At 42.7% G+C, this 26,436-nt stretch overlaps 1 protein-coding gene across 2 annotated transcripts in view; it reads right to left on the bottom strand.

Annotated features, from left to right (window-relative positions):
- The window catches only part of me1 (malic enzyme 1, NADP(+)-dependent, cytosolic), a 69,971-nt gene extending 47,114 nt beyond the window's left edge, over positions 1-22,857 (bottom strand). The window contains exon 1 of one of the 2 annotated variants that reach the window (XM_086114524.1): positions 22,645-22,857. In XM_086114524.1, the coding sequence (XP_085970650.1) occupies positions 22,645-22,773 (129 nt within the window). In that variant the 5' untranslated portion in view covers positions 22,774-22,857. Of the gene's footprint in view, positions 1-22,022; positions 22,107-22,644 lie in introns of those variants that run through there. The other variant, XM_086114526.1, reaches the window with a different exon arrangement.
- Between the last annotated feature and the right edge of the window lie 3,579 nt (positions 22,858-26,436).

The following is a 26,436-nucleotide window of genomic DNA, read 5'->3' as shown; positions in this document are numbered from 1 at the left end:
GGGTCCTGAAGTGCACACCCTTCACCACTGAATCCATCTGGATTCTGCTACTGGTGAGTTTATAGCAATATTGCAAGGTTCTTGGTCACGCTTCGTAACTACCCTCACTCAGTGTCGCCTCATACCTCCTAACCTTTATCACCACATTTCCTGAACTTTTGTGGAAAACGTCATCGGGTCAAGGTATCATGAAAATGTGCTTTCTTTCGAACATAGGAATAATAGACAGCACTGTTTGAAACGAATTTGAATCCACTCGTCCAAACTGATGTGATTGTGGGACGGCGAGTATTGCCGACGTCTTTAGTGTAAATGTGACTATTTTCTCATAAAGATGAACTGTAAAAAGTGCTCCTTCCATCCATATATCCTTGCTCCCAGTAGTATTCCTGAAATATTAGGTTGTCATTTTATTGTCTAATTGTGGAAATTATGAGCTTAAAAAAAATACTGTATATATATATATATACCTGTATATATAATGATGTAACTGTTTTTTTGTATAACAGTAACCAGGGGTGTTACTAAGTTTTATGGAAAGGGGGAGGGGGGGGGGGGGTTCCAGTATGTTCAAGATTTTAATCTATGGTCAATCCATAAATGACCAGCGACCCAGTGAAACGTCAGCATGTTAGAACCTGTTGCAAATTAGAGGGCACACTGCAAACAACTCTTGTCTTTGGATCAAATCCTGCCATCGTAATTACAGTGATCCAAGCCACTGGCAATTTATGTGAATAGGGTTGTGTTATTGATAGTTTGTCCATCAGTGTTGACCATGGATCCAAGTCTTGAGCGCAGACTTTAATTTGGGTTGTTTATGTTGATTGAATTCAAGCAAGGCACCTCTTTGTAGTACTTTGTAATTAGCTCTCTGAAACGACTAAAATTAAAAGAAGTACATGGAAAACAGGTGAATCCCATCGTGGACTAGACACCCTTTGAACTGCTGAAATCATTTTGTTTATGGTCTGAAAAATAGTTGGTGGCACATGTCTGTCATTGTATAGTTAATTACCTGATGTTTTTTTAGCATGATTTAGGACATGAGTGTGACTCCTTCATCACGAATTTCACTGAAGCTCTCTGTAGTCCAGTCTGTACTTAAGAGACCACAGACAGACAGATGCAATGCTGAGTTACAACTTTCCTCAATTTTCATAAAAAGGTTTGGGTTTTTCACAGAGCCAGATGTTCAAATGAGACTTCATCCATTCATCCAGGAACTGGCCCAAAAATGCACTATCGCTGAGCTCCCTGCTGCATAAAGGGCAAGGAATATGTGAGAATATTTTCCAGGCAAATAATGAAATAAAAACGGCATTGACAAAAATATAACAGACCTTCCAAAATTCCGTTTGAATTCTTCTTCGATTTTGTATTTCACAGCTTGTTTCGCATAGCTTGCAACATAAGAAGTTGTAACCTCTTATTAAGAGCAGTTCTTACTGGATTGAGGCAGATTTACAAAAGAATGTATTAATCATGTCACTCCTGCCAAATGTCACCCAAGGGGAAAAAAGTTATTTAAAAAGGAATAAAAACAGATGATCACATCCACTAATTGTGCATGAAAACTCCCATGAATTCAAAGCATCTTATGCTTCATTTGGAGGAGTTTTCCATCACAACCGTAACATTATCACAAATCTACAGTGTGTGTGTGTGGGGGGGGGGGGGGGTAGGTGTAATGTCAGTAGGAAAGGATTTATGGCAAGCTTAGAGACTAGTTTGGAGGAGGCGTGGGAACCACTGAAAACTTTGCAATGGCCTTTGCCGCAGTAAATAAAAAAGGTCTGGAAGGATATTGTCAAAGTAGGCCACACTCTGTTGGGGGAGTGTTGGGGGAGTGTTTTGGGGAGTGTTAAATATAACAGGGGTGATAGCATCTCAACTGAAAGGGATACTTAAAAAAAACATACAGATGTGGTTGTGATGAAACTGTAGTCTTTAGTTGTACATGGGGGGGGGGGGGCATTGAGCTACCCATTTTACATGGGTACTGTGTGTTTCTTTTCATCCATCCATCCATAAGGGTTGCGGGTGTGCTGGAGCCTATTGCAGCTGTTTTCGGACAGTAGGCAAGGGACACCCTGAACTGGTGGCCACCCAATTGCAGGCCACACAGAGACATACAGCCACCCGCACTCACACTCACACCTAGGGACAATTTAGAGTGTTTCATTAAGCTGCCATCCATGTTTTTGCAGAAAACCCACACAGGCACGGAGAGAACATGCAAACTCTACACAGGAAGGCCGGAGGCGGAATCGAACCCTGCACCTCTGCACTGTGAGGCCGACGCGCTAACCAGTCGTCCACTGGGGCGCCCACCCGCTTCTTTCATCCTCATTTAATAATGTCTTCAGAATCTTGATTTTTTTTTCGCACACACACACAGACACACACACACACAGGTACAATAGAAACACGACCATCATGATTATTCAAACACATGTTGTAATGTTTTTGACTGGTACAATGTTCACTTGCTCTTTGTGTACTGGGTTGGGCCGGATAAATCTAGAAGCTTCCACATGTCCCAGACCACATCTGAAGTGGCCGCACCGTGTGCCGACACATGTATTGCCCACAGTATCATGTTCCAGAAGTCAAAAGCAAAAATCATTTATCTCATGGGCCACCCCTCAACTTTAGAGTACTTCCATGCCCAGTCCTAAGTTGTATTCATTTGAGAGGAAACAGCTATTTAGTTGCCCAGATGGCCAAACAAGAGAGATCAAAGTTTAAGTCCTTTGAAAGTGATAAAATTCCTTCTGGGAGTCTCGATGGTTTGAAATAGTGGGTTTGTTGCACATTTTAAGGGTAAATGTTCAAAAACCTAAACATTACGCTCCTTCAACCTTTTCATTCCCATCTGTCACAACCACACAGAGGCCAAACAGCAGGACACTCCCTTCCTTACAACTACAGTCTGGAAACTGTTACTGTAAATTCCTCAATGCCACTGTTTGTTTAACTTCATCCAAAGGAGTAGGTTCCTTATCACAATATTCACACAGTGAGGAAACTATTCTCACACGCTATTGTCACATGATATAATCTCGCATAGTTCACCATGTGCCTGAAAATCATTTATTTCCTGAGTAATTTCCCCGAGCGTGAACTTCCTTCCGGCCATGAGTGAGGCAAATGTCCTCTTGCAGTGGAACAGTGCCTTTGTAATAACAGGTTATAGAGTTTGTTCACAGGATGGTCATTGTTGGATACGAGTGAGAGGTGTGATGTCAAATATATTAATCTGCTCATTAGTTCCAATTGAAAAACGATTTTCATGCCAAGCGCTAAGTCGAGCACAAAGCACAGTCAAACTGTGGGCCTGGGTGGTACTTTGGTATTTTGCTAAACTTTGCACCAAGAGAATTGGGCGTAAAGGGACTTTTACGCCTCTGCGTGCAATTCTGGTATGGAACTTGACTTTTCTCAGCCAATCCCCGCAGAATCCTTCATTTGCATCAAATTCAGGGTGGTCAAAGCACACACTCGAGTACACTGTGCCTGACTGAACCGCCAAACTAGGGGATCGACTCAGGGGTGCAATGGAAGGTACAACGCTGGCATCCATTAGACCAGGGATGCCCAAACTGTTTGGACCAAAGATCGACTTTTCGATCAACCAACCTCCCACGATCGACCCGTTACCGCGCACGCACATAGACACGCACGCCATGATGAGCAACAGCCTGACATGCAGGCACGCGACGCACTTTTGTAGCCTGTTAACTATCGTTACACGTACCGTTTTAAAGTGCTTCCCTCGGCCCTCTAATTTCCTATTCGTTGCCCGTGCCCTCAGTGAATTGTACGCGAAACAAACTCTGAATGAGAATAATGATAACGATAAAAGATATTGCGCAACAGCTCTGATCACAAGCTGCAATTGCAGACTGCTGAGCGCAAACAACTTCCGGTGATGTAGGTCACGCGCCACCGTAGGTTCAAGATTTACCTGCTTTATTTTAGTTATTTTTTTTGATACTTTTTGTGAAAATGAGACTGATAGGATGATTAGCGTGCAGTATACATTAACACAAAAAATATATATATTCCTAACATGCACAAAGACACAAGTTGTTGTTTTTTTTCTTCTCTACACCCCTCGCGATCGACTTGGGACCAGTCCGCGATCGACCGGTCAATCGCGATCGACGAAATGGGCACCCCTGCAGTAGAGGAAGCATTACATTCGTTTCAAAATATGCTGATCGATGAACCGGTGACATTTAGCGACGGGAGCAATGACGCAAGTGTGGTTAAAATAACATGACAGACTGAGACTGGAAGAGTCACAGAAAGACAGAGAAGTGATCCTTTTTGGATGTTTACGTCAGTTCATGGATCAAGCACCTATTGTGAATTTTGCCAGTCAGCTCCGTGTTAAAGAACAGCAAGTTGTGCAGAAAGTACGTAAACAATGAGCAGTTGGACATGTTCATTCACAAGTTTAGAGAAAGTCAAACTAAGTTTTGAAAATGCTGCCCTCTGAGGTAGACATACCGCCGCAGTAAATTCTACAATAATGCACTGGTAGTGTAGTGGCATATGTTGCTGCCATCCGTACAGATTATGTGTGTTTGCATTTTGGTCAGCGCTCCAATACACAGCCATGGCCGGTCCCAAGCTCGGATAAAACATGGACAGGTGCCAAACAAATCATGCCAGTGACTCATCATGGCGATCCTTGTTAGGACAAGCTGAAAGTTGCAACAAGATTAAATTGAAAATGCTCTCCTTTAAAAACTGAAATTCCATTTCGTTTGGCTGGTTTTGCCTGCCAATTTTGAAAAATGTGGGCACACTGGAAACTTGAACTTGAAAAAAAAAACTATTTTCTGGGAAACGATTAAAATGATGTGATTTAGAAAAAAAAAAGCCTCAACCCTGCATCCAAAATAAAGTCTGTTGAGCAGTGGTAATTCACCTCATATGACGCTTTTCCGATATTTGTTCACTTCAATTCAAATTCCCTCTGCACCAAAAGAAACAACTACCATTGCGATTGGCCTAATCCGAAAAGGACAGGGGGGGTCTCCTCATTGGCGCTCTCGCAACCACATCCACCGGTCAGACACAGGTCCCAAAGTCCACAGGGAGAGGGCTTAAATGTTTGGCACTGATATACGGCCTGGCAGAGATCACTGCAAAGCACTTTTCTATTCAGTGTGGAAGAGGGATTGCTTTCTTTTCATAAAGGTCCGAGCCAGAAAACATGTGATGGCCTTTTTGTTTGACCCCTTTGGCTGAAAGTTATGTACAGTATAGTGATAGCCATCTTATCCCCACTTAGGTCTCACTTGCAGTGTGCTCATGTTGCAATCGTGCTGCACCAATACTTTTCACCAATGTCACTAGCAATTTAATTCAGTTCAAGTCACACTTTTCCAAAGTAATCTTAAATGGTAGGACTAAACCAAATCCATCAAACTTAAAGGGAATAATGTATTTGATAAAGTTTTAAAAACTACGAAGCAATGAGATCACTGGTTACAATTTAAGATACAGTAAATTGTAGTACAGATTGGAGCAGTGTCAGGCTTAGCCTCTGAAACTGGCATTGGACTGCAGTTGAGGACAGAAAATTCTGAAGCACGCATCAATTTTGCAAAACTGCTCCAATGTGGATAGGCAAGCAATTAGCTTCAAAATAACTGCAAAGCCAAAGCTGTCAAATGCTGATCGCTTCACATTTGTCCAAAGGACACCTGAAAAACAGAAAAAAAGTATATGTACAATGGAATCTCGATTTAACAGCTTAAAAACCAAATGGATGGCAGATTTCACGGACAGATAATAGTGTCCAGTCCACTCAAAATGCCCCCTTGTACAGTCGTTGTCAAAGTTTGTTGGTTACATATCTCTCAAATATGCCTTTTTTGATACAGTACAGTGTTGTTTTTGTCAAGTCCTCCTCTAATGGCATCCAGTCGTAACAGATGTGAAAAAAGGAAGCACAGTAACATCGCTGCTCATGAAGGCGACCAACTGCGTCTTTCCCACCCACGGTCCAGCGACTTAGTCTGGATAAACTTTAAAACTGTTGTTGTTGTTATTATTATTATTATTATTTACAATAGTTTGTACTGTACACTTTGGGGAAAATACGGCTGAAGTTATTTACTCAATTTTGCCGGTCCATCAGTCATCGTTTGTCAGCGGCCTGGGCACCAGTTTGTCATCGTCTGTCTGTCATTATTTCAGGCGAAACAAAACTTTATTAGTCAGTCTGTCAGTCCGTCATCACTTCCGTCAGTAAACTACACCGGTTCACCAATCCATCAATCGTCAGTCTGTCAATATATAAATAAATATATAAAGTCCAACGGATGAAAAATCCAATTTGATTAAAATCGTAAATGGAGGGCACTACTGCGATTGGCTGGCAACCGGTTCAGGATGTCCCCCGCCTCCTGCCCCAAGACAGCTGGGATAGGCTGCAGCACCCCCCGCGACCCTTGTGAATATAAAGCGGATCAGAAAATGAATGAATAAATGGAGTGCACCATATCTCAGGCTATGCACATCATACGGTGACTACCCAAAGAGCTTAAACACACGTGCACTCAAATAAGATTAACACAGCCTACACTATTTTTCAATCTATTGAACTGTTAAGTACAGCGGCAGCAGGCTGGTGGCTGATTGCTGCTGTTTTAACTCCTAAAAGTTTAACTTTAAAGTTGTGCTTGTCTAAACCAGAATCCTGTGCCGCACTGTTGCCAAATATACAATCCTGGTGAGTTAAAGTGAAGCCTAAAATCTTGTGAAAGCGGAAACCAAGTTGCCATTACTACTCACCATTGCTTCAGCTTTTTCTTCTTCTTCTTATTGTCTTTTGGTGGTTGGCAAACAGCTTTTTGTGCACCCGCTTTCAAGCCAGTTTTTAAGTTGTTATTTTTAAGTAAATTTTCGACATATTTCATGTTTTAACTCTTGGTTCAGTCATGTCTGTGAAATCATGAATCCTAAAGTTCATGCCAGTTGAATGTAGTCAGAATTTAACAAATGTCATTGTATTCAACTAATCAACTCACCCATCAACTACAGAACTTGAATATGATGCATCTTAATTTTAGTTACTGTCAAAGAAGGATTTTTATCATCTGGATGTGATAATGCAAACCATGTGTCTGTTTGGCCAGGAGTGCCTCCTAAAATTACCTTGCCTTGAAAATTGATTTAAAGTCCATCTGTTATCAGGAAAAGGAAATAGTTATGGCATGTTTACGGCCATGACATTTGATTTTTCACCTTGAGTTATTTTCAAGAACATTGCGAAGAAAAAGGATCCCACACAAAACGTCGGGTGATTTCAGGACACAGACAAACACCTTTACTTGTGTTTTACCCAACGCAACTGCAAACACCCACTTGAACTACTTTGGTAAAAACGTTTTAAAAAACTAAATGGGAGTGGTGATCTCAAAAAAATAAAAATAAAGAATCTCAAATGAGTCTTATACTCTTACACATACACTTAAAACATTCATAGACTCTGCCAATACAAATGTTGATTTTGAACAGTTTCAAAGAGCGTCAATGAAAGGCAAATACTGTCCTGAATAAGACTCAAATGGACAATGAGAACACGCTGGCCGAGTCTGTGAATCTGGATTCACTTCAGCTGATGATGTCAGGGCTCCTCGGATCAGAAAACCTACTGCAGCTGACCAAACAGGGCGCATGCAGCACTAAGGTTTTCCCACAAAAATCTACACAAGCACCATCTTTCCTATCCCACTAAAAGTGCCACGTCTACTTCCCAAGAACTCTGCACAAGCCAGAGTAGCGTTGCCTTTCAGTTGTTCCCATTGATGGGTGAAATAAACCAAAAATCTTTTTTTTTCCGGCTGATTCAGCCTCAACATTTGTTTCTTATATATGCCCCAGATATGCTCTGTAAGCCAATTAGGATTTCTGAGCTCATGTGGGAGGCGTTTACATATTGGGAGTCAGCAGAACTGCTATCAAAGAAAACCTGATGATTTCAAGGCCAATAGTGCCCCGCGCGGGGAGGGGGGCTCCGGCCAACAGCTGCAGGAAACAATGAGTCATAATTGGCTTTTCTTTCGTGAACCCACACCACTATTTACAAACACACACTTTTTGCCCATGTATGCATACGGCACACATGCACACCGTTGGCATTTCGAGCCGTACAGCTCTCTGTGATGTATACAAACACTGTCCACAAAGTATTTCTAGGCCTCTGCTCGGGACCACATCCACCGTATCCATGACACAAACATGTGATTCCAAGTGAAAACAGATGAGCTATGACTCCAGTCAATCAAAAGAACTTCCTCAGAACGTCCTCACTGTTGAGCCCCGCACTGTAGGGTCATCTTGTTTTATCAGCAGAGGCATGTGTGTCTAGACACTGTGAAAACAGCTCGTGGGGGTAAGAGAGTGGATCTCCGGGAGGAATGGCAGACTCATCCCACGGTTATCCCGCAGTTGGAAAAAGGAGACAAACAGTCACAAAGAGAACACGGGGGGCAAAGGGTTAAATGTGGTTCTGGTCCATTTTTAATGATCAATCAATTATCAAGTCCTGGTACTGTATTGTGGCAGCTCACAAGCTGTAACAGGCCACTGACCAGGCCAGTATTTACGTTTCTTTTTGGCCCTGTTGTGCTGGTTGCCGTTTATAGAAACAAAACTGCCAGGCCCCATTTACCACCATGGAACAGAAATAGAAAGCGCAAACAATGCAGCATCAACTAGAAACAGGCTCCTCAAAAATGTCAGTGGCAAGAATATGTATTCCTATTTATGTTCAAATCTAGAATCTATTTATTTATATATCTTTGTATTGTTCACAACACTTAAAGCATGGTGTCCACCCCTCAAATCTCACCCACATTTTACACTGATGAGAGTTATGAAATTTGGGTGAAGACGTTTTGATCCACTCTGAAGATTGACTCCCACTGTCGTGACCGGCGGAGGCAATTGCACTCTAAAATGCTGAGATACAATTCAATTTGAGGAAAAATAGTCTGACTCAACCAATTTTACGGTGTAGGTGGACATTTTCTCCTCTAGGGGGACCAGCCCATTGCACTGCCGCGTCCGCGGCATCGGGCAGAATTCCGCTGATGGCGCGATAAATTTCAATCCACAAATTGGAAATAACCAATATTGCGCGTTCCATATCAAATTAAGATGACAGAAACCCAATCGTGGAAAAGTTTATTTACATACTGAATATTTTTTATTAATGACAAATCACAGTTTGCCATGTTTCTGTTTGTTTTGTGATGTAGTAGAAGGATCGGGGGGGGGGGCGTTCGTTTTTAGGACTTTGACAATATTAGCCATTCTTTGGCATCGAATATAGAAGTCTTGTGTGACCCCAATTAACCTTATGTGGTAATTCCCCCCACCCCATACACAAACACAGAATTCTGGTTTTGATCCCTCCTATGGCACAAGAAGAATATAAAACAATCAGAAATTTGAAAAACTCCACCCAAGGCCATGTTGGTATCAAAAGTATTCCCATCGAAGAAATTATCGATTCAATTATTTGAACCGTGGCCACATTTTCACATTTAGTCATTGTCATTCCGGTTTGGTCTTGTCTCTCAAAACCTCAAAAGTGCTCATCTCAATCCCACAGTATATTCAAAGCCAGTAATCCAACGGTTTTGACAATGACCGTTCAATGTTAATTGTAGCCTGTTTATCTAAGATCCTGGGGAAAAAAAAAAACTGGCCACTGAACATGCTTTGTTGCAACTGGTCAACCACATTTCATTAGCATTAGATAGAAGAACATGATTTACCTATGTTTCCCCCTTCTCTGTCATTGTCATGAAGTCAAATTTTTGCATTTGTGTATTCTTGACATTGCCCGTTTCTGTCGACATATTGTATATAAACTTTTCTACACATACCGTTCATCCGGAAATTTACATTTGGAACTTTCGGCTTCGTATCCTCATTGAATTCTTTCTAAAGAACCAAAACAAACCAGTGCAGAATAATTCATAAAGTTTTTGAATCTTTTTTTTCTTTTTTGGGAGGGTGGGGGTTGTTTATAACAACGTATCGTCGGGCAGCAGAGTGGACAAGTGGTTAGTACATTTGGCTCGAGTCTTACCTCGGGTCCCACTCTATGGACTTTGCATGTTCTCTCTGCCCTTGCATGGGTTTTGTCAGTATCCAGGCTTTTCCCCAAAATACACAAAACATCCATGTGAGCTCAACTGAAGACACTTGTCCACATTTGTCCGTTGCTGTCATGTCATGTGTGCCGTGTTTGGCTGATGACCATTCTAGTAATCCTGCTTTAGACCCAAAGTCAGCTGTGATTGGCTCATGGTCATGACCCCCTAATTAGGGCCAGCTGTACATAAAATGAATGGGTGGTTGCCCTGAGGCGACCGACAGTCAAGCGTGTGTGGAGCGTGTAAAGCGACTGAAACCGTAACTGAAAGCATCAAGAGCCGTGGAGTTTAGCTTAACGAAATGTGTTTTCCAACATCCAACCCAGGGTGCTGTCAGATAAATGTTGGTTTTGAGTCGGATCTTCTTTGAACTCGAACGCTTTCATCCCTGCTGCACTGCTCGTTAAGTTAAATCAGCCTGGTAGTTTTCATGCAATCAGCCTGACAGCATAGCAGACAGACAGACGGTGATCGCTGGTGAACACCTTCCTCGCTGAAGATGCAGGAGTGAGGAATGAATTCAGTGCTTTCATTCATGCCCGAATGCACATTAATGTGCATTTGCTCATGCTTACTATCGTATGTGTTTGATCTGCTAAACATGCAGCCACCAGGAAGCTGAATCCAAATGGATTGGTTCCAACACAAATAGTTACCTCTCTCATCTCCCCAGAAATATCCTCCCTCATATTTTTCACCTGGCACTCGATTCATCGCTTGGCTTTTTTCTATGAACCACTTCGACATACAGAAAGGAAGGAGTGTGCTTCTGAGGGCACGCCAGGGGGTTCCAATTAGAGGTAAGATCAGGCCGCCCAAGCCCGAGCCCGAGCCGACCCGAAGGGTCGGGCCTTAAAATGTCAATCATTGCTTCGGGTTCAGGTCGGGTTGGGCTTCTCTCTCGCTGACTTTTTTTAAATTTTGTTTCGAGGCCGTGAATAGTTTTGGCGAAGAGAGACAGACCGTGGTTCGCAAAAAGACAGAAGTCGCCTCATCACAACACGTACTGTACTAAACTCTTGCAATGACAATTCAAATAACTCCTTCCAGTTTCTGTTGAGTATCTGCCCGTCATTGTTCGTCTTTGTCTCTCTGCTACTCTCTCTTAAAGTGCCGCACTTGATTCTTAAGGACGTACTGCCGCGGTGGTTTACGGCCCAATTTTCAACCCGTCAAAATGGCGGACATCCTTAAATTTTCCCCGTCAACTCTTAAAAAAAAATCCGTCAATGATGGAAAATTGTCGGTTAATGTAACCTCTTCAGAAACAGAAATATAAAATATGTAAATGTTTATACAGTCTTGTTTAACTTAGATTTTGTTCCAAAAGACAGGCTGTTATCAGAAATCACCCCTCCTCCTCCCGAGTCCTCACAAATAAAATATGAAATGTCGGGTTTGCTTCGGGCTCGGGCCTGCAAATCAAGTTAAGTGATCGGGCTCGGGCCGGGTCGGGCTTAAATACCCTCGGGCCGGTTCGGGTCGGGCTAGATTTTTTAGGACCTATCTTAGCTCTAGTTCCAATATAAAATCAATTAAACAGCACCGCTTCTTTTCACATAAAGCAAGACTATAACTGCATCTGTGATTAAAGAACAAGCAGCATGGGATCCTGTAATTATCCTCTCACCGCCATGAGTCATGACATTTTGGCCGCACTGGGAATATGAAAGTATGATGTTACCCAGAACTGTCTTCAAATCCTCATCCTGAGCAAACAGTCCATAGCTGGGCTGCTTAGATCAGAAAGTGTCAACTTGTGAATGTCAAGACAAGTTGTTGGTCCAATAGCCTAGACAGGCGAGCTGTTGTTGATATAAGGGAGTGCAACCTTGAAGGGCTGGAGGTAAGGTAAGTCTCCTTAAATACAGCTGGTGCTATTAAGGTGGCCTTTTCATCCTCCTCGGTCCAGGTCCCTTAGGAGCCCGAGTGTTCCTGGGAAAATTTCCAAGTCTCACAAGGAATCATCAACTTTCTGAAACAAAAAATGGACTTACTACAAGACCAGTAGCACTTCGGCATTCAGCTGTCCTGTTCAGGTCAGAGCTAATCTGACAGATTTGGCCATTAAACTCCCTCCAGTGGACTAATGTCTAATAATATCTATCGAGCCATTTTCTGCCATTTATCGAATCTTGAGTCTATCCTAGCTGAATGTGGGCGGAAGGCAGATAATGCCCTGGATTGGGCGCCTCTTGTTCTGTGGGCATTGAGAGAACCATTTGTATATACACTCACACTTATGTCACTGAAAGGAACTCAATGCCAAGCTGTGATGCACGAAAGTCAGCCATGTGTAACACGACACTACCAGGAAGTCCCTTTCTCATTGTGGCTTGTTCAACGTGCAAAAATCGCTTTGCAGCAAACACTCACGGCAGTTGTTCAACGTTCATGGTTTGTGTCACAATTAATTTAAGATACGCTGCAGTAGTCACAACTACAAGGAGTGAGAGCATTAACATACTGTATGTAATGAATACTGAACACTGCTTTTGAAGTAATCCTATCACATTAGTTTATTCTTATCTCAGTCTACATGCGACAAAACATCTCAATCATCACAGCGTCAGCCACTATGGTGCATTCTTTTGTGGCCTTGGGACCATGTGTACAAATTCTGTTTTCCAATCGTGAAACTAAATACTGACTTAAATCTTTTCATCTGTATCTCTCCAGAGAGGCCAAGCACTCCACCACTCAACATTCTAAACAAAAGAAGCATTGAGACGGAGGAGGAATAGATGAGGTGGGATGCTTGAGAAGAGCTTCATTGGAAGGCGGTGTGGCTTAGAGTGTCTCCTTGTGTCTGTCTGAGCAGGACTGATGGCTTCTCTGTTGTCCACACATGAATGAGCACTGACTTACAAAAAAAAAAAAAAATCATTTGAGCTAGGAAGTTTGTGCTATTTGGATAAAATCTTTGTGTGGAGAGTTGAATTGACACTAATCTGTCGTCCAGCCTGTGCCTGCTTTGGAAAGTGATATATAAACATCCATCCATCCATTATCCGAGCTGCTTATCCTCACGAGGTTTGCGGGCATGCCAGAGCCTATCCCAGCTGTCTTGTTCGGCGGGGTACACCCAATCACAGGGCACAAATAGACCATTCACACTCACATTCACACCAATGGACAAGTTAGAGTGTTCAATCAATCTACCATGCATGGTTCTTTTTCAACGTGGGAGGAAACCGGTGTAACACACGGGTACAGAGAGGAAATGCAAACTCCACACAGAAAGGTCGGAACCCATATTCGAACCCACGACCTCTGCACTGGGATGCAGATGTGCTAAGCAGTCATTCACCGTGCCACAGACAGAAACATGTCACCGAGTTTATTTTTGTTTTGTTTTTGTTTTCTTACATTGGGGATGAGTTTCCAATTTGGGTGGGGAACGGAGATGTGCTTTCTTTCTGGTTGACGCACCCCGCTCCATTACAGGAATGTCTGACTACTGGCAACCACTGTTGACAACCTGAAATACCTGACTACCCCGAGGATAACCCACACACACACATACTCATATGGAAACATATATCGGTACACAAAGCCATGTAGTGCATCGAGTGAGATGGGGGCTGACAAGTCCCACGGCTCTGCACCAAGCCATAACAGCGAATTGCATTATGGAATTCGTGGTGAAAGGTGGCCTCCACCAAGGCTGCCTTTGTCATCAATAGTGTGTTTTATTGGACATATTTTATAGGCGTAGGCGAAGATGTGGAGGATGTTCACTTTTGTGGCCTGAGGATCTCATCTGTACAATTTGTCTATCATGTGGTCCTGTCGGCTTCATTCAATGGGAGATACTCAGATGCACCCCAAATCTGAAGCCATGGTGCTCGAAAAGGGGTTGAGTGAGGGCTTTGTAAATTGCTGTGAGAAGGTGGATGACATCCCTTCCACCGCTTTCACTCCCCATGCCGAGTCCAACTGAATTGGCAGATAACGCATAGATTCTGGTGCTTTCTGATATTTCACATAAAACACATCCATCCATTTTCAGATCCACTTTCTCCTCACAAGCATCACGGGGGGTGCTGGAGCCTATCCCAGCCGTCTTCAGGCAGTAGGCGGGGGACACCCTGAACCGGTTGACAGCCAATCGCAGGGCACACAGAGGTGAACAACCATCCGCGCTCACACTCACAACTAGGGACAATTTGGAGTGAGTGTTCAATCAGCCTGCCACGCATGTTTTTGAAATGTGGGAGGAAACCGGAGTACCCGGAGAAAACCCACGCAGACAGGACATGCAAGCTCCACACAGAAGGCCGGAGGTGGAATCACACCCGGTACCTCTGCACTGTGAGGTCGACGTGCTAACCACTGGACCACCATATAACACATACAAATACAGTAGAATGTCTTCTTAAACCTTGGCTATATTAACTCCAAATATACATCAATGTTTCACCACAAATGTGAAACCACTGCAATGGAGACTGCAATTGTATGGGAACCAAACAACTCTCAAGCCAAACATTCTGTGTTTCAGCCAAAATCATGTCTCCATTGTAGATTTGGTAAGTTGGCAAATGCACTGTTTGCTGTTTGTTCATCGATTTATGAATGCTTGGCCACGTGTAAAGGAAAATCCAGTTCTTTTCAAAAGGATCTGAGAGGTTGATGAATGTTGCAGCCAAACCAAAGTAACAAACATGGAAGTCTAATGACTTCCAGTTGCTGCAGTGGGTTATCGGCACTTGCAGTATTTAGCACACCATCACACATTCAGTGTCCAATCAGATATGATGTTTTTTTAGCATTTGCCAACAGGCTCTTAATGCCAGTCTTTCATCTGAAGAGTTCATCATATCAAGTCACAGCATTGACTGTTCCGAGAAACATGTACAGTATATTTTTTCTCACGTTTATATATTTTTTTAATTATGATTTATTTGTAAATCAGTTTTGTGCTATCCTTCCACAGTTTTCAGGCACAAACTTGATCTTTTCTAGAATGTTCTCATTAAAAGTTAGCAAATCCCCGTCTTCTGTAATTTGCCCTATACATTGTCCATAATTAATGGAAGTACTGGCAAATCAGATTGCAATGTCAAACCAAACCACCTGGTCAGTTTCAGAGTGTCACAGTAAGTAATTTAACCCTTTCATGCACCCTGTGACCTGATAAGATGATAACGGGTCCACTGTAATTACCGCTGCCCCTGAAAGGGTTAAAGTTGAATATTCCGAATTCCTTTTTATTTATTTTTTGTCACAGCCGATATGTTCAGTTTATGATTTGATACAAGTCAGCAAACGTTCCGCTTTTAAGTGACTTCTCCCATCACAGAATTAAACAGGCTCAGAAGAAGCTGTCTCAGTTCTCTGCACCCTTTACTGCTGGATGCACTGGTTCAGGTCAATGTCAAGGTCATCTTTATTGTCATATATGCTTTATGTATAACATGCAGCATAGATGAAATTTCTTCCTCTCAATCCTCAGTGCAAACATGCTGTGCATTAAACACACACAGCTAAGATGAGATATCAACTACAGTGTATAAAAAGACATACTGTGTAATCTGAACAGTAGAAACAATAGAAACAATATAACCAAAATAAACAATGGCACTTGTGACTATTGTGGGTAAAGTGAGGTAGTGCATTGTGCAATACGCAGATGTCGGATGCTGAGGGGAGGGTCATAGTCTGTGGTTATGGTCATCTACAGCATTGGTCCCCAACGACTGGTCCGCAGACCTCGGCTCGTTTGGGACCGGGCAGCACAGAGACAGACCTGCGAGCTGTGAGCAAATTTACTCCATCATATGTGAGGTGGGAAGTGTGCGCGACTCTAGCCAATTGGAGTCCTCCTTTTAACCTTGGTTTGCAATCAACAGAATCCGCCAATAAATGTTAGAAGAAGCAGTAAACAGAAAGTTAATCGTAACAAATTGAGCGAACGTACATCGAAATGTGCAGCTGATGGGCAGCAATGACTTCCAAAGATGAAGGTATTTGGACAAGAGACATTCCTCCCCTCGCGGTATATCTCCAGAGCGATGTGGAGGAGGAAGCTGGTGTGCGTGCTTTGTCGTCAAAAACAAGACAAGACAAAGAAACCTGTTGAATCATTTGAACAAATAGCACTCAAGTGGAAAGCATGAAAATGCGAGCAAAGTTTGGACAGCCTGCCCACATAAACATTAGCAGTTTAGTCACTAAAAACAAGCCAGCAGTCACCGTAAGAAAGTGAGCAATCAATCGTGTCATCTTTTGCAAGTACCGGTAGCAATGATGCTAACACCGTAGGTGGGATCACAACTTCCGTATTATTGATAATAACATTATATGGCGTATTTCATTCATTCATTCATTCATCTTCCGATCCACTTATCCTCACAAGGGTCGCGGGGGGTGCTGGAGCCTATCCCAGCTGTCTTCGGGCAGTAGGCGGGGGACACCCTGAACCAGTTGCCAGCCAATCGCAGGGCACACAGAGACGAACAACCATCCGCGCTCACACTCACACCTAGGGACAATTTGGAGTGTTCAATCAGCCTGCCATGCATGTTTTTGGAACGTGGGAGGAAACCAGAGCACCCGGAAAAAACCCACGCAGGGCCGGGGAGAACATGCACACTTCACACAGGGAGGCCGGAGCTGGAATTGAATCAGGTACCTCTGCACTGTGAGGTCGACACGCTAACCACTGGACCACCAGGTTACCCTATGGCGTATTTATTGTTCAGAATTGATCCATTTCACCGTTCCATTTTATTTTATTCTACATCAGTAGAATAACACTGTTTGAAAGGAATGGACATTAATAAAATGTTAATTACCGGTAACTCTGTAATTATCGTTGTTGTCAGTACCAGTGCTTTAAAACTGGCAAATAAAATGATTAAAAAAAGAAAATGGTTGCCGGTCCGTGAACAGCATGTACTTGTCTCAACCGGTCTGTGACACAAAAAAAAATGTTGGGACACCACTGATCTACAGTACAGAGGCAGTAAATGGGCATCTGTAGGTCAGCGACACCCAACCTCTCAGTTCAGCTTTTGAGGGGCAAATGCATCCCTGATTGGGCCCTATAAGCATTTTTAGAGAGGATGTTGTTGTTTTTCAAAGCAGCAGCAGGCGGAACCAGCGTCAGGGAGACGTATTGAGGGCCGGGATTCACACAGATGCCTCATTAATGTGTGATCAAGCAGAGAGACAGAGGACGTCTGTGGAGCGCGGCCAGCGCTCTCGTCCTCACCACAGAGTAGCCTTTCTACACCTCGCACCCCACTTCATCTCTTTATTGCACAGCAAGCACACACAAAACACTTCTATGATATCCGGTTCCCCCTCCAGAGAAGGAGGAGGCAAAGTTAACCAAAGAGCAATGTGATGCCAGGGACACACACACACACACATACATTGCCCAGTGTGCAGGGAAGTGTGTGTGTGCAGAGATTAAAAGGAAATCAAAGCCTGTCAATGTGAGGACAGGGTGCTTTCAGCGCTGCTTGCCTCAGCATCAATTAGCAGGTTGTGCTGTGACTGGCTCCTGTTAGAGGTGAAGTGGGCTTGACCTGGGTGAGGTAAACACACCTCATCCCCAGGGCTCGCTGAAATCAGATGGAGGGCAACAATGTGCCACTGCCTGAGCTACAGAAGCCCGCCTGTGACTGGCCACTAGCATGCTTTAGTAGTCATTTCCGACCTTCTGCTCCAATTTCCTCAGCCCGGTTCAGGTGCAGGACTGACAGTGGAGGCTTCACCAAGGTGCAAAGGAAACGTTTCTTTTTATTTATTTTTTTAAACCCATTACTCAAATCCCTGAGCGGGTGTCACAGCAGATGAGGAGTTTTTAATTTGACAGAGCCACCTCCCAACATTAGCAAATATAACATTTATCGTAGTGTGAATAATTACAAATAATACTTAAATCAATCAATAAAATGACTATTAGAGAAAGATGATGATGATTCACAGGCAATTGAAAAAACAGCCCAAATTATGAGTAAAGTAGAATGGCCAACTTTTAGGTGGGATTAAAAACATACAAAATGGATGTTGGAACATTCATCACTTTCAACACTGCACCGAGGAAGAGCCAGTAAAGTAAAGGAAAGGGTTGTTTTGTTTAAACACAAAAGCCTCAACTGCCTCCCATCAAGGGCTCAGGTCAAAAAAGGCTTTTATTAGAAGAGAAAAAACAGCATGTGACATCCGAAATGGTAAACCAAGCAGACTTCTACCTGAATTAGGTCAAGCTATCGCACCCTGTTTAAGAGCATTCTTGCACAGTGGGTTCATTCACGGCCCTGGAGTGTAAATTGAGATGTAAACAAACGGTTTACAGGACCAGAAGCTAGGAGCATCCAGTATGACCTCTACTCCAAACATTCATACTTATAGTTTAAAGGGGAAAGCTGTTCCAAATCAAATCACTTGGTCAACACTGATTTATAAAATTCCAGCTAAACACTCAAATGTGTTTTTATTTACAAGTTTTATTGCATATTTTCTGTTTACACTAAAATAAACACCTCAATGTGGAAGAGCAATATTTTTCCCTTTCCAAGGATAAAAGTTCAAATAAGGTTCAGTTAAAAAAAAAAAACATTGGGCAATGATGGTGTACTGTGTACTCAGTGTATTGAGGCTGGAGGACAGAGTCAGACTTGAGTGAGAGCAAGTTTTGAATCGCAAGTAGGGGTACGATACAAGGCAAGGTCTGCAGAAGCTGGATAACGATCCCGATCATTTTAATCAGTTGTGCTGCAGCAAGGACAGATGGAAAACAGATAGGACAGCGGCCCTCGAGAAACAGGATTGAAGACACCTGATCTACGTTGATCTGATATAATCTATGTTGCATGCTTGACGTAAAGATGACGTGCGCTTATATATATATTGTAAATACACACACACAGTGGTCTGAAAAGGTGTTTGCCCCCTTCCTGATCTCTTTTTCTTTGCACGTTTGACACACTTCACATGTTTCAGATCTTCAAATTGTTTTTAATGTTACTCAACTCAAGTAAACACAAACTGCAGTTTTTAAATTAAAGTTGTTATTATTAAAGGGAAAATAAAATCCAAACCTACATGGCCCTGTGTGAAACAGTGTTTGCCCCTGAAACCTAATAACTGGTTGGGCCACCTTTAGCAGCAACAACTGCAATCAAGCGTTTGCGATAACTTGCTATGAGTCTTTCACAGCGCTGTGGGGGAATTTTGGCCCACTCATCTTTGCAGAATTGTTGTGATTTAGTCACATTGGAGGGTTTTCGAGCATGAACCGCCTTTTTAATAAGGTCATGCCACAGCATCTCAATAGGACCTAGATCAGGACTAAGTAAGTGTTCATTTTGTTTTTCTTCAGCCATTCTGAGGTGGACTTGCTGGTGTGTTTTGTATCATTGTCCTGCTGCAGAACCCAAGTTCGCTTCAGCTTGAGGTCACGAACCGTTCTCCTTCAGGATTTTTTGGTAGACTGTAGAATTCATGGTTCCATTTATCACAGCAAGTCTTCCAGGTCCTGAAGTAGCTAAACAGCCCCAGACCATCACGCTACCACCACAATATTTTACTGTTGGTATGATGTTCTTTTTCTGAAATGCGCCGTCACTCTTATGTCAGTTGTAATGGGACACACACCTTCCCAAAAGTCCAACTTTTGTCTCATCAGTCCAAAGAGTATTTTCCCAAAAGTCTTGGGGATCATCAAGATGTTTTTTGGCAAAAGTGAGACGAGCCTAAATGTTCTTTTTGCTCAGCAGTAGTTTTCGTCTAGGAACTCTGCCATGCAGGCCACTTTTGCCCAGTCTCTTTCTTACTGTGGAGTCATGAACACTGATCTTAACTGATGCAAGTGAGGTCTGCAGATCTTTAGATGATGTTGCGGGGTCTTTTGTCACCTCTTAAATGAGTCATCGCTGCACTCCTGGGCTAATTTTGGTCGGTCGGCCACTCCTGGGAAGGTTCACCACTGTTCCATGTTTTCGCCATTTGTGGATAATGGCTCTCCTTGTGGTCCGTTGGAGTCCCAAAGCTTTCGAAATGGCTTTATAACCTTTACCAGAGTGATAGATCTCAATCACTTTCTTTCTCAATTGTTCCGGAATTTATTTTCTTAAGTCCAGAAAAGTTAAAAAAAGCCTGTGGGTGGTGGGATTCAGTGCACAACATTGCCCAATACATGTGTATTGCATGAGAATGGACTGTGCAAGTAACAGTCGATCGACGATGTTCTATGCACCCAAACCAGATATATCATCATTGTTTGACACGCAAAGGTCAACAAATCAATTTTATTCATCAGTCACTGTATACTATTTATCCTGCCCAACTAAAAACATCCATTAATCCATCCATTTTCTAATCCGCTTATCCTCACGAGAGTCGTTGGGGGTGCTAGAGCCTATCCCAGCTGTCTTCGGGCAGTACACACTGAACTGGTTGCCAGTCAATCGCAGAGCACACTAAGACAAACAACTATTTGCACTCACAATCACACTGAGGGACAATTCAGAGTATTGCATTGACCTGCCATGCATATTTTTGGAATGTGGGAGGAAACCGGAGTACCTGGGGAGAACATGCAAACCCCAGGCCAGGTAGGCCGGAGCCGGAAGTGAACCCTGTACCTCTGCCCTGTGAGGCTGACGCGCTCATGAAATTTCCTTTTTACATTTTCTTTTTTTATTCCTTTCAAGGTGACTCAGCTGGGTGGGAGGGTGTCACCCTTGCTCCCTCTAGTGGAAGCCGCCACTGCAACTGCATCACGAATTTGGCCACCAGCATTTTGTCCCAGGAGACCAAAGCTTAATATCTGCAGAACCGAATGAACATTTGAACTGTGTCTTCATGACTACAAAATTACAAGCAAATCAGCAGTGTGAATTGGTGTTTCAAAGAGTGAACTCCATTTGGCATAAACCCAAGAAAATGACTTCCACTTGAGTAGCGCCAAAATAAAATCCCTCAAACTTCCTGATATCTGTGACATTGTGACTGAGTACACCCGAATAACCAATGCAGTTCTAATATGTTCTCGTATGCTTCAACATGTGAGCACCTAACTCCGTTCACTCACTGGACTAACTAACATGTGAGCGCGCAACTCAACTCACTCACTGGACTCACTTCAGTTTTGGAAAATAAAGCAAGAAGGGTTCATTTGCACCATTTGCTTGTTTCAGGATTGGAGTCATTAATTTGAAACAAACACGGCTCTGTGCAAATAAACAGATCGGCACCACTCACACTCTGGTTTGTTTATGCTCCACTGTTAAACTCAATCAGTCTGGCCTTTAATGGACTGCACAATGGACTGACCACACAGATGCTGTGGACCATGAAGGTCATGTTTTTATCTCCATCAGCTTGTCTGTTCGTCTCAGGCTTGTATGGAGAAATCACATTAACTTGACTGTGTGTGAACACCCCTAAATAAATGAGCAACAGACAACATTCATTAATTCAGAGGAAATAGACAACATGATGTCCCCAGTGAAACGTTTAGAGTGATCGTCAGCACCACGGAGAGATCACGTCACCCCAAGCTGGACCAATGACCTCTGGGGCCCTCATTACAAAATACACATTGAAGAGCGCAACCAACTCCCAGTCGCCCCACACAGGCCAACACCCTAGAGCCACCTTTCATGTTTAAATATCGATTTGCCCTTTTATTTAAAATATTTATTTTTCTTTGCCCTTTCATCTTAAAAAACATCATAACCACACTCCTAGCAATGCAGCAGAAACAACTGTAAATAAAGAGCAACATTTAGCTTGGTTTCTTTGAACTATTGACAAAGAGCACTTGAAGGTCTGCTGGGAAGTGTGTGGCTTCACCATCTCTATACTTACAAATACTGCAGATGCCCTGGTGACTTCATCTTACACCCCACTGGAATGTATAGATTTATGTGTTCCTGTCATTGACAATGCCAAGCATTAAACACTGTTAAGTGTTACATGACAGGGTGACAGGGACACGGTATGCGCCAAAGTCAGGGCTCTTTAAATCTAAATATAACTGACTAACCCTGAAGCCTAACTCTCCAGCTAATGCTGCATTCAATTGCTTCCCCAGAATCATGCACATTGGCTACTGAAATCAAAATCATCCTATAATTAGCTATTTAAAGCATAGTTATTGTAACTGTGCACATCTGTTGCATAGATTGGTTTGAACTCACAGTACTAAAAGCACAGGCACAATGAAATCTAGCGTTCAGCTACTTTCAAGTTTGAGAATTAACGTTTAGGAAGGCTCTGAAACGTGTCAGTGCCTGAAATATTATGTGATCTTTCTTTTGAAATTAATTGTTATGATGTACGATTTCAATATTGTCTTAGTTCTGTTAACAACTTGGTGGCTGTAGCTAATACTCAATCGCCCTGCAGCACTTGAACGCATCGGAACACCGCTACAAACTAGTCCCCCATTGAAATTCGTTCAAACGCTTTCCGACGTCACCTCACTTACTTTGTTGAGGTGAGGGTTTCGAGTAACCTCATAGCCCCTCTTCTTTGTGTACACGAAAGTTCTTCTGCTGCTGTCTGACTTATGCATCTCCGTGTCGCCGGATTCATTTCTGGCCAGCCCGTGTGCCATGTTGTTGTCTCTCCGAATAGCAACAGCTGCTGTGATCGCAACAAGTGGATGCGACGCGCAGGTCCAAGCGGAGATGTGACCTCACGTCAGCCGCAGCAGGTTCACCATTGCACTTCTTATCAACAAACCAGTTGATTGTAACCACTCAAGATGTCATAAGCAAACGTGGCGTTACGTGGTCAGCGGGACGACGAGTGAAAAGTATCCTACTGACACCATTTATTTGAAGTGAGGTTCTAAATATCAAAATGGATTCATTTATTCACAACTATTCATAGTAGACTTATTGTAAAGGTCACGTTGAATGAACGAAATGTTTAAAAATATAGATTGTAAGTGAACTGAATTTCCATTGCAAATGACAAAACACAGCAAGAAGTAAATGTATGCAGAATACAGTTGGTGGCAGTAAGGTGCAAAAGTAGTTAGCACGTGTGCTTTACAACGCCAATATTTGGGGTTAGAATTTCAGCCCCACTTTACCTGTGTGCCATTACATGTCCTCTAGTGCTTAAGTTGAGTTGCCTTGGTTTTCAGCTTCACCTGCCCCATAGGTCATTGAGTCCCCCGCCAGGGGACCAATTTGTGTGCTCTGTGAGATCATCAGAGGTGCCATAGAAAATGATCCAATTTCCCTTAATTAATCTGTAAATTATTTTTGTTAATTACAAATATCGTAGTCGCTGATGGTGTAGTGGTACACACACCGGACTTGTGTGTGGGCAGTGTGGTATAATTCCCACTCAGTGATGGTGTGAATGTGGGTGTGAATGGTTGTTTGTCTGTATTTGTACCATGTGACTGACTGGCGACCAGTTCAGGGTGTAGTCTGCCTTCCGATTTCACACAAGTCCCGCGAGTGTACCACCGTATTTTACAATGACTAAATGAATGGATTATTTAATTTTTCCTACTTATTTATGTTAGGTGGTGTGAAGTGAGATTTTTGTAATGCGTAATGTGTGCCGAGGTTCAGCAATGGTTGGGAAACACTGCTGCATGTGTTAATTTAATTTCATCCATGAAACATCTATTTGTGCAAATTCAAAAAAGTCTGTGATAGGCTGGCAACCTGTCCTTGGTGAACTCTCATCCAAAGTCAGCTTGTACTTTTAGTTTCGGACATCTTTTATTAGAGCCGCAATTAGATATTGGACATTGAGAACCAAATAGCAGTGGTCTTAATGGTTTTATTTGAGTAATAAACACGACAGAAGTGATTACAAATGCTTATTTTGCTTTTTTCATGCTGATGAGTGACATGAGTTTTGATGAGCACAAGATCGTTTGCTTGGCACGGTATGTGTGACGGGAGTGACACAAGGATATTTGAAGCCGAGGTCAAGCACAGTTACAGTTGTTATGCAACATTCGCCAGCTACAAGCTCACAGGTGTGAGCGTATAGCTGGGTTGAGGAGAAAGGTTATTCATTGCTAAACTGTACTTACGATATGGATAGAACCAGGTGACTGATACAAATGCACAGCCAAACAGATGATGTTTTCTTTATTCTTTAACTCAATTCACTTTTACATCTTTCACACATTCTAATCTTGCGTGAGTCAAATTTCAGTGGTGGGACGAAGAAGTGCATCCATCTTGTTTGGCAGAGATCGATGGGAGCGGGGGTTCGAAATCCACACTGGTGAAGCTTGACTAGTGCGCCGCCACACTCCCACCTCCTCCGGCGGCGTTTCCGTGCTCTGGACAGTGCAGCTGCTCCGCTTGCTATTAACCCCGAAAAACCCTGTGGGTTTTCCTGTGCTGGTGGTCTCATGTAAGTAAGTGGGGTTGAATCGCCAAAAACGAACGAAAATGACAAAAACAAGGACAATATAAGGGAGCGCGTAACCGAGGCTGCCACACGTGCCGGCACCCATCTTGGTTATAAATTGACATTAATGATTTTAACAGTCATAACAGCCCTCTGAGGATGGATGGATGGATAACAGCCCCCTGAGGGGAAAAAATTGTGCGCGTGCAGAAAATGAATTTGATACCCTTGCTATAGACCAGTGGTTCTTAACCTGGGTTCGATCGAACCCCAGGGGCTCGGCGAATCATTCTCAGGGGTTTGTCAGAGCCTCTGCTATGGAGTTTAAGACACACCCGACTCAACATGTCAGTTATTGGCCATCACTGGCTAGTTCATTTTGTGCACAATTAAAAAAACGCATACTTTACACTTATACTAATTGTGTTTACTTTTTTCTGGTTTTAATACATGCATTTTTTATGTCTTGAATTTGTAAAAAAAGAAATCATATTTTTATTTTTCACGAATGAAGGGTTTGGTGAATGTGCATATGAAGTGGTTGGATTTGGTACCTCAAAAAAGGTTAAGAACCACTGCTATAGATACACAACCATTCACACTCACATTCGCACCTATAGATTATTGAAAGTTTTCTATTAACATTGATGCTTTTGGAATTCTCATCCAAACATGGAGAAAACATATCATCACCACAGAACCTCAAACCGCAGAACTGTGATACAGACACTCAAAGCACTGACACTGAACAGTACAAAAAAAAAAAGACTAAGAATGAATCATTGCGCTTATCGAAGGAGCCCCCGATCTAATTGTATTAAAAAATTGTGGAAGGAGCTGAAACGACAGAAGAGAGAGAAGGCACCCTTCAAACCTGAGACAGTGAGAATGGTGAAGTTGCGGGGCACAAGCATACTGACATTTGGTCCCCATTCAGATACTTTTCCTGAATTTTAATCTTAAAAAAAGTTAACAAGCTTCATGGATGTCTCCTCAAGATCATCCTGAGAGATTTTCCTCACATCACGAGTGGGGTTAGTCAAGATGTGAAAAATAAGAAAGTGTAGACCTCACTGAAGGAGTGGGCCAAAACTCCTTTCAATGGTTTCACAGGTCTCATTGAGATTCCCAGAAATCTTCAGATTGCAGTGATTGTGTTGTGCCTGCGTGTCCCGCCTTGATGTTTCACTTGCTGTGTCATATCGGCTTGACATCTGACAACTCGGATATACTCAGTGACTGGATATACCCAGTCAGAGTGTCAGCTCTCTTCTGTGTCTTCTGCATCCAGACTTTTACTTTTCAACGTCTGTGTCATGCATGCGTCTGGGTCCAAATTCTACTCCTCAAGTGACAGATTATCTCACAAGGTTGTGTAACAAAATGTTACTGGGAGGGTATTAAAATACCTCCATATGTCATCAAAGCCCAAGTAGAATTGACTTCATGAATGCACTCGCTCTTGCGGTTTTATTGGATTTTATTAGATTGTAGAGCTGTACCTAATATTTTGACCTATAAATGTAAAGTAAATGTTCCTCAATACCGCCTGCTCCATCTTAACTTTGATTTGTGAGTTTATCAAGGTACTCTCATTTAAAAGTCTCATGTGGATGGTAAACATCTGCCGTCTGTTTCTCTATCAGGAGCGGGAAGTTATTTTGGAGGTTTAGGCACGACGCCACTTGGCAGTAAAAGATCATACGGAATGCTGGGAGAGATTTGGGAAGCACTCGGAGCCAGTGTAATCTTCGTGTTCCTATCAAGGAAGGGAATGGAGTGAACACAGGATTGCCTGGGATATTTCAACTTGGTCAATAGACTGTCTATACAGTATGTTATTTTTATATAATGCAGTGAGAAAAAGCATCTGCCAAACTATCTAACA

This window comes from Hippocampus guttulatus, chromosome 6 (assembly GCF_054856545.1).
Source record: "Hippocampus guttulatus isolate MCC_2025c chromosome 6, RoL_Hgut_1.0, whole genome shotgun sequence".
Classification (NCBI taxonomy): domain Eukaryota; kingdom Metazoa; phylum Chordata; class Actinopteri; order Syngnathiformes; family Syngnathidae; genus Hippocampus; species Hippocampus guttulatus.
The sequence above is the reverse complement of the archived record's forward strand: the minus strand, read 5'-3'. Positions and strand labels throughout refer to the sequence as shown.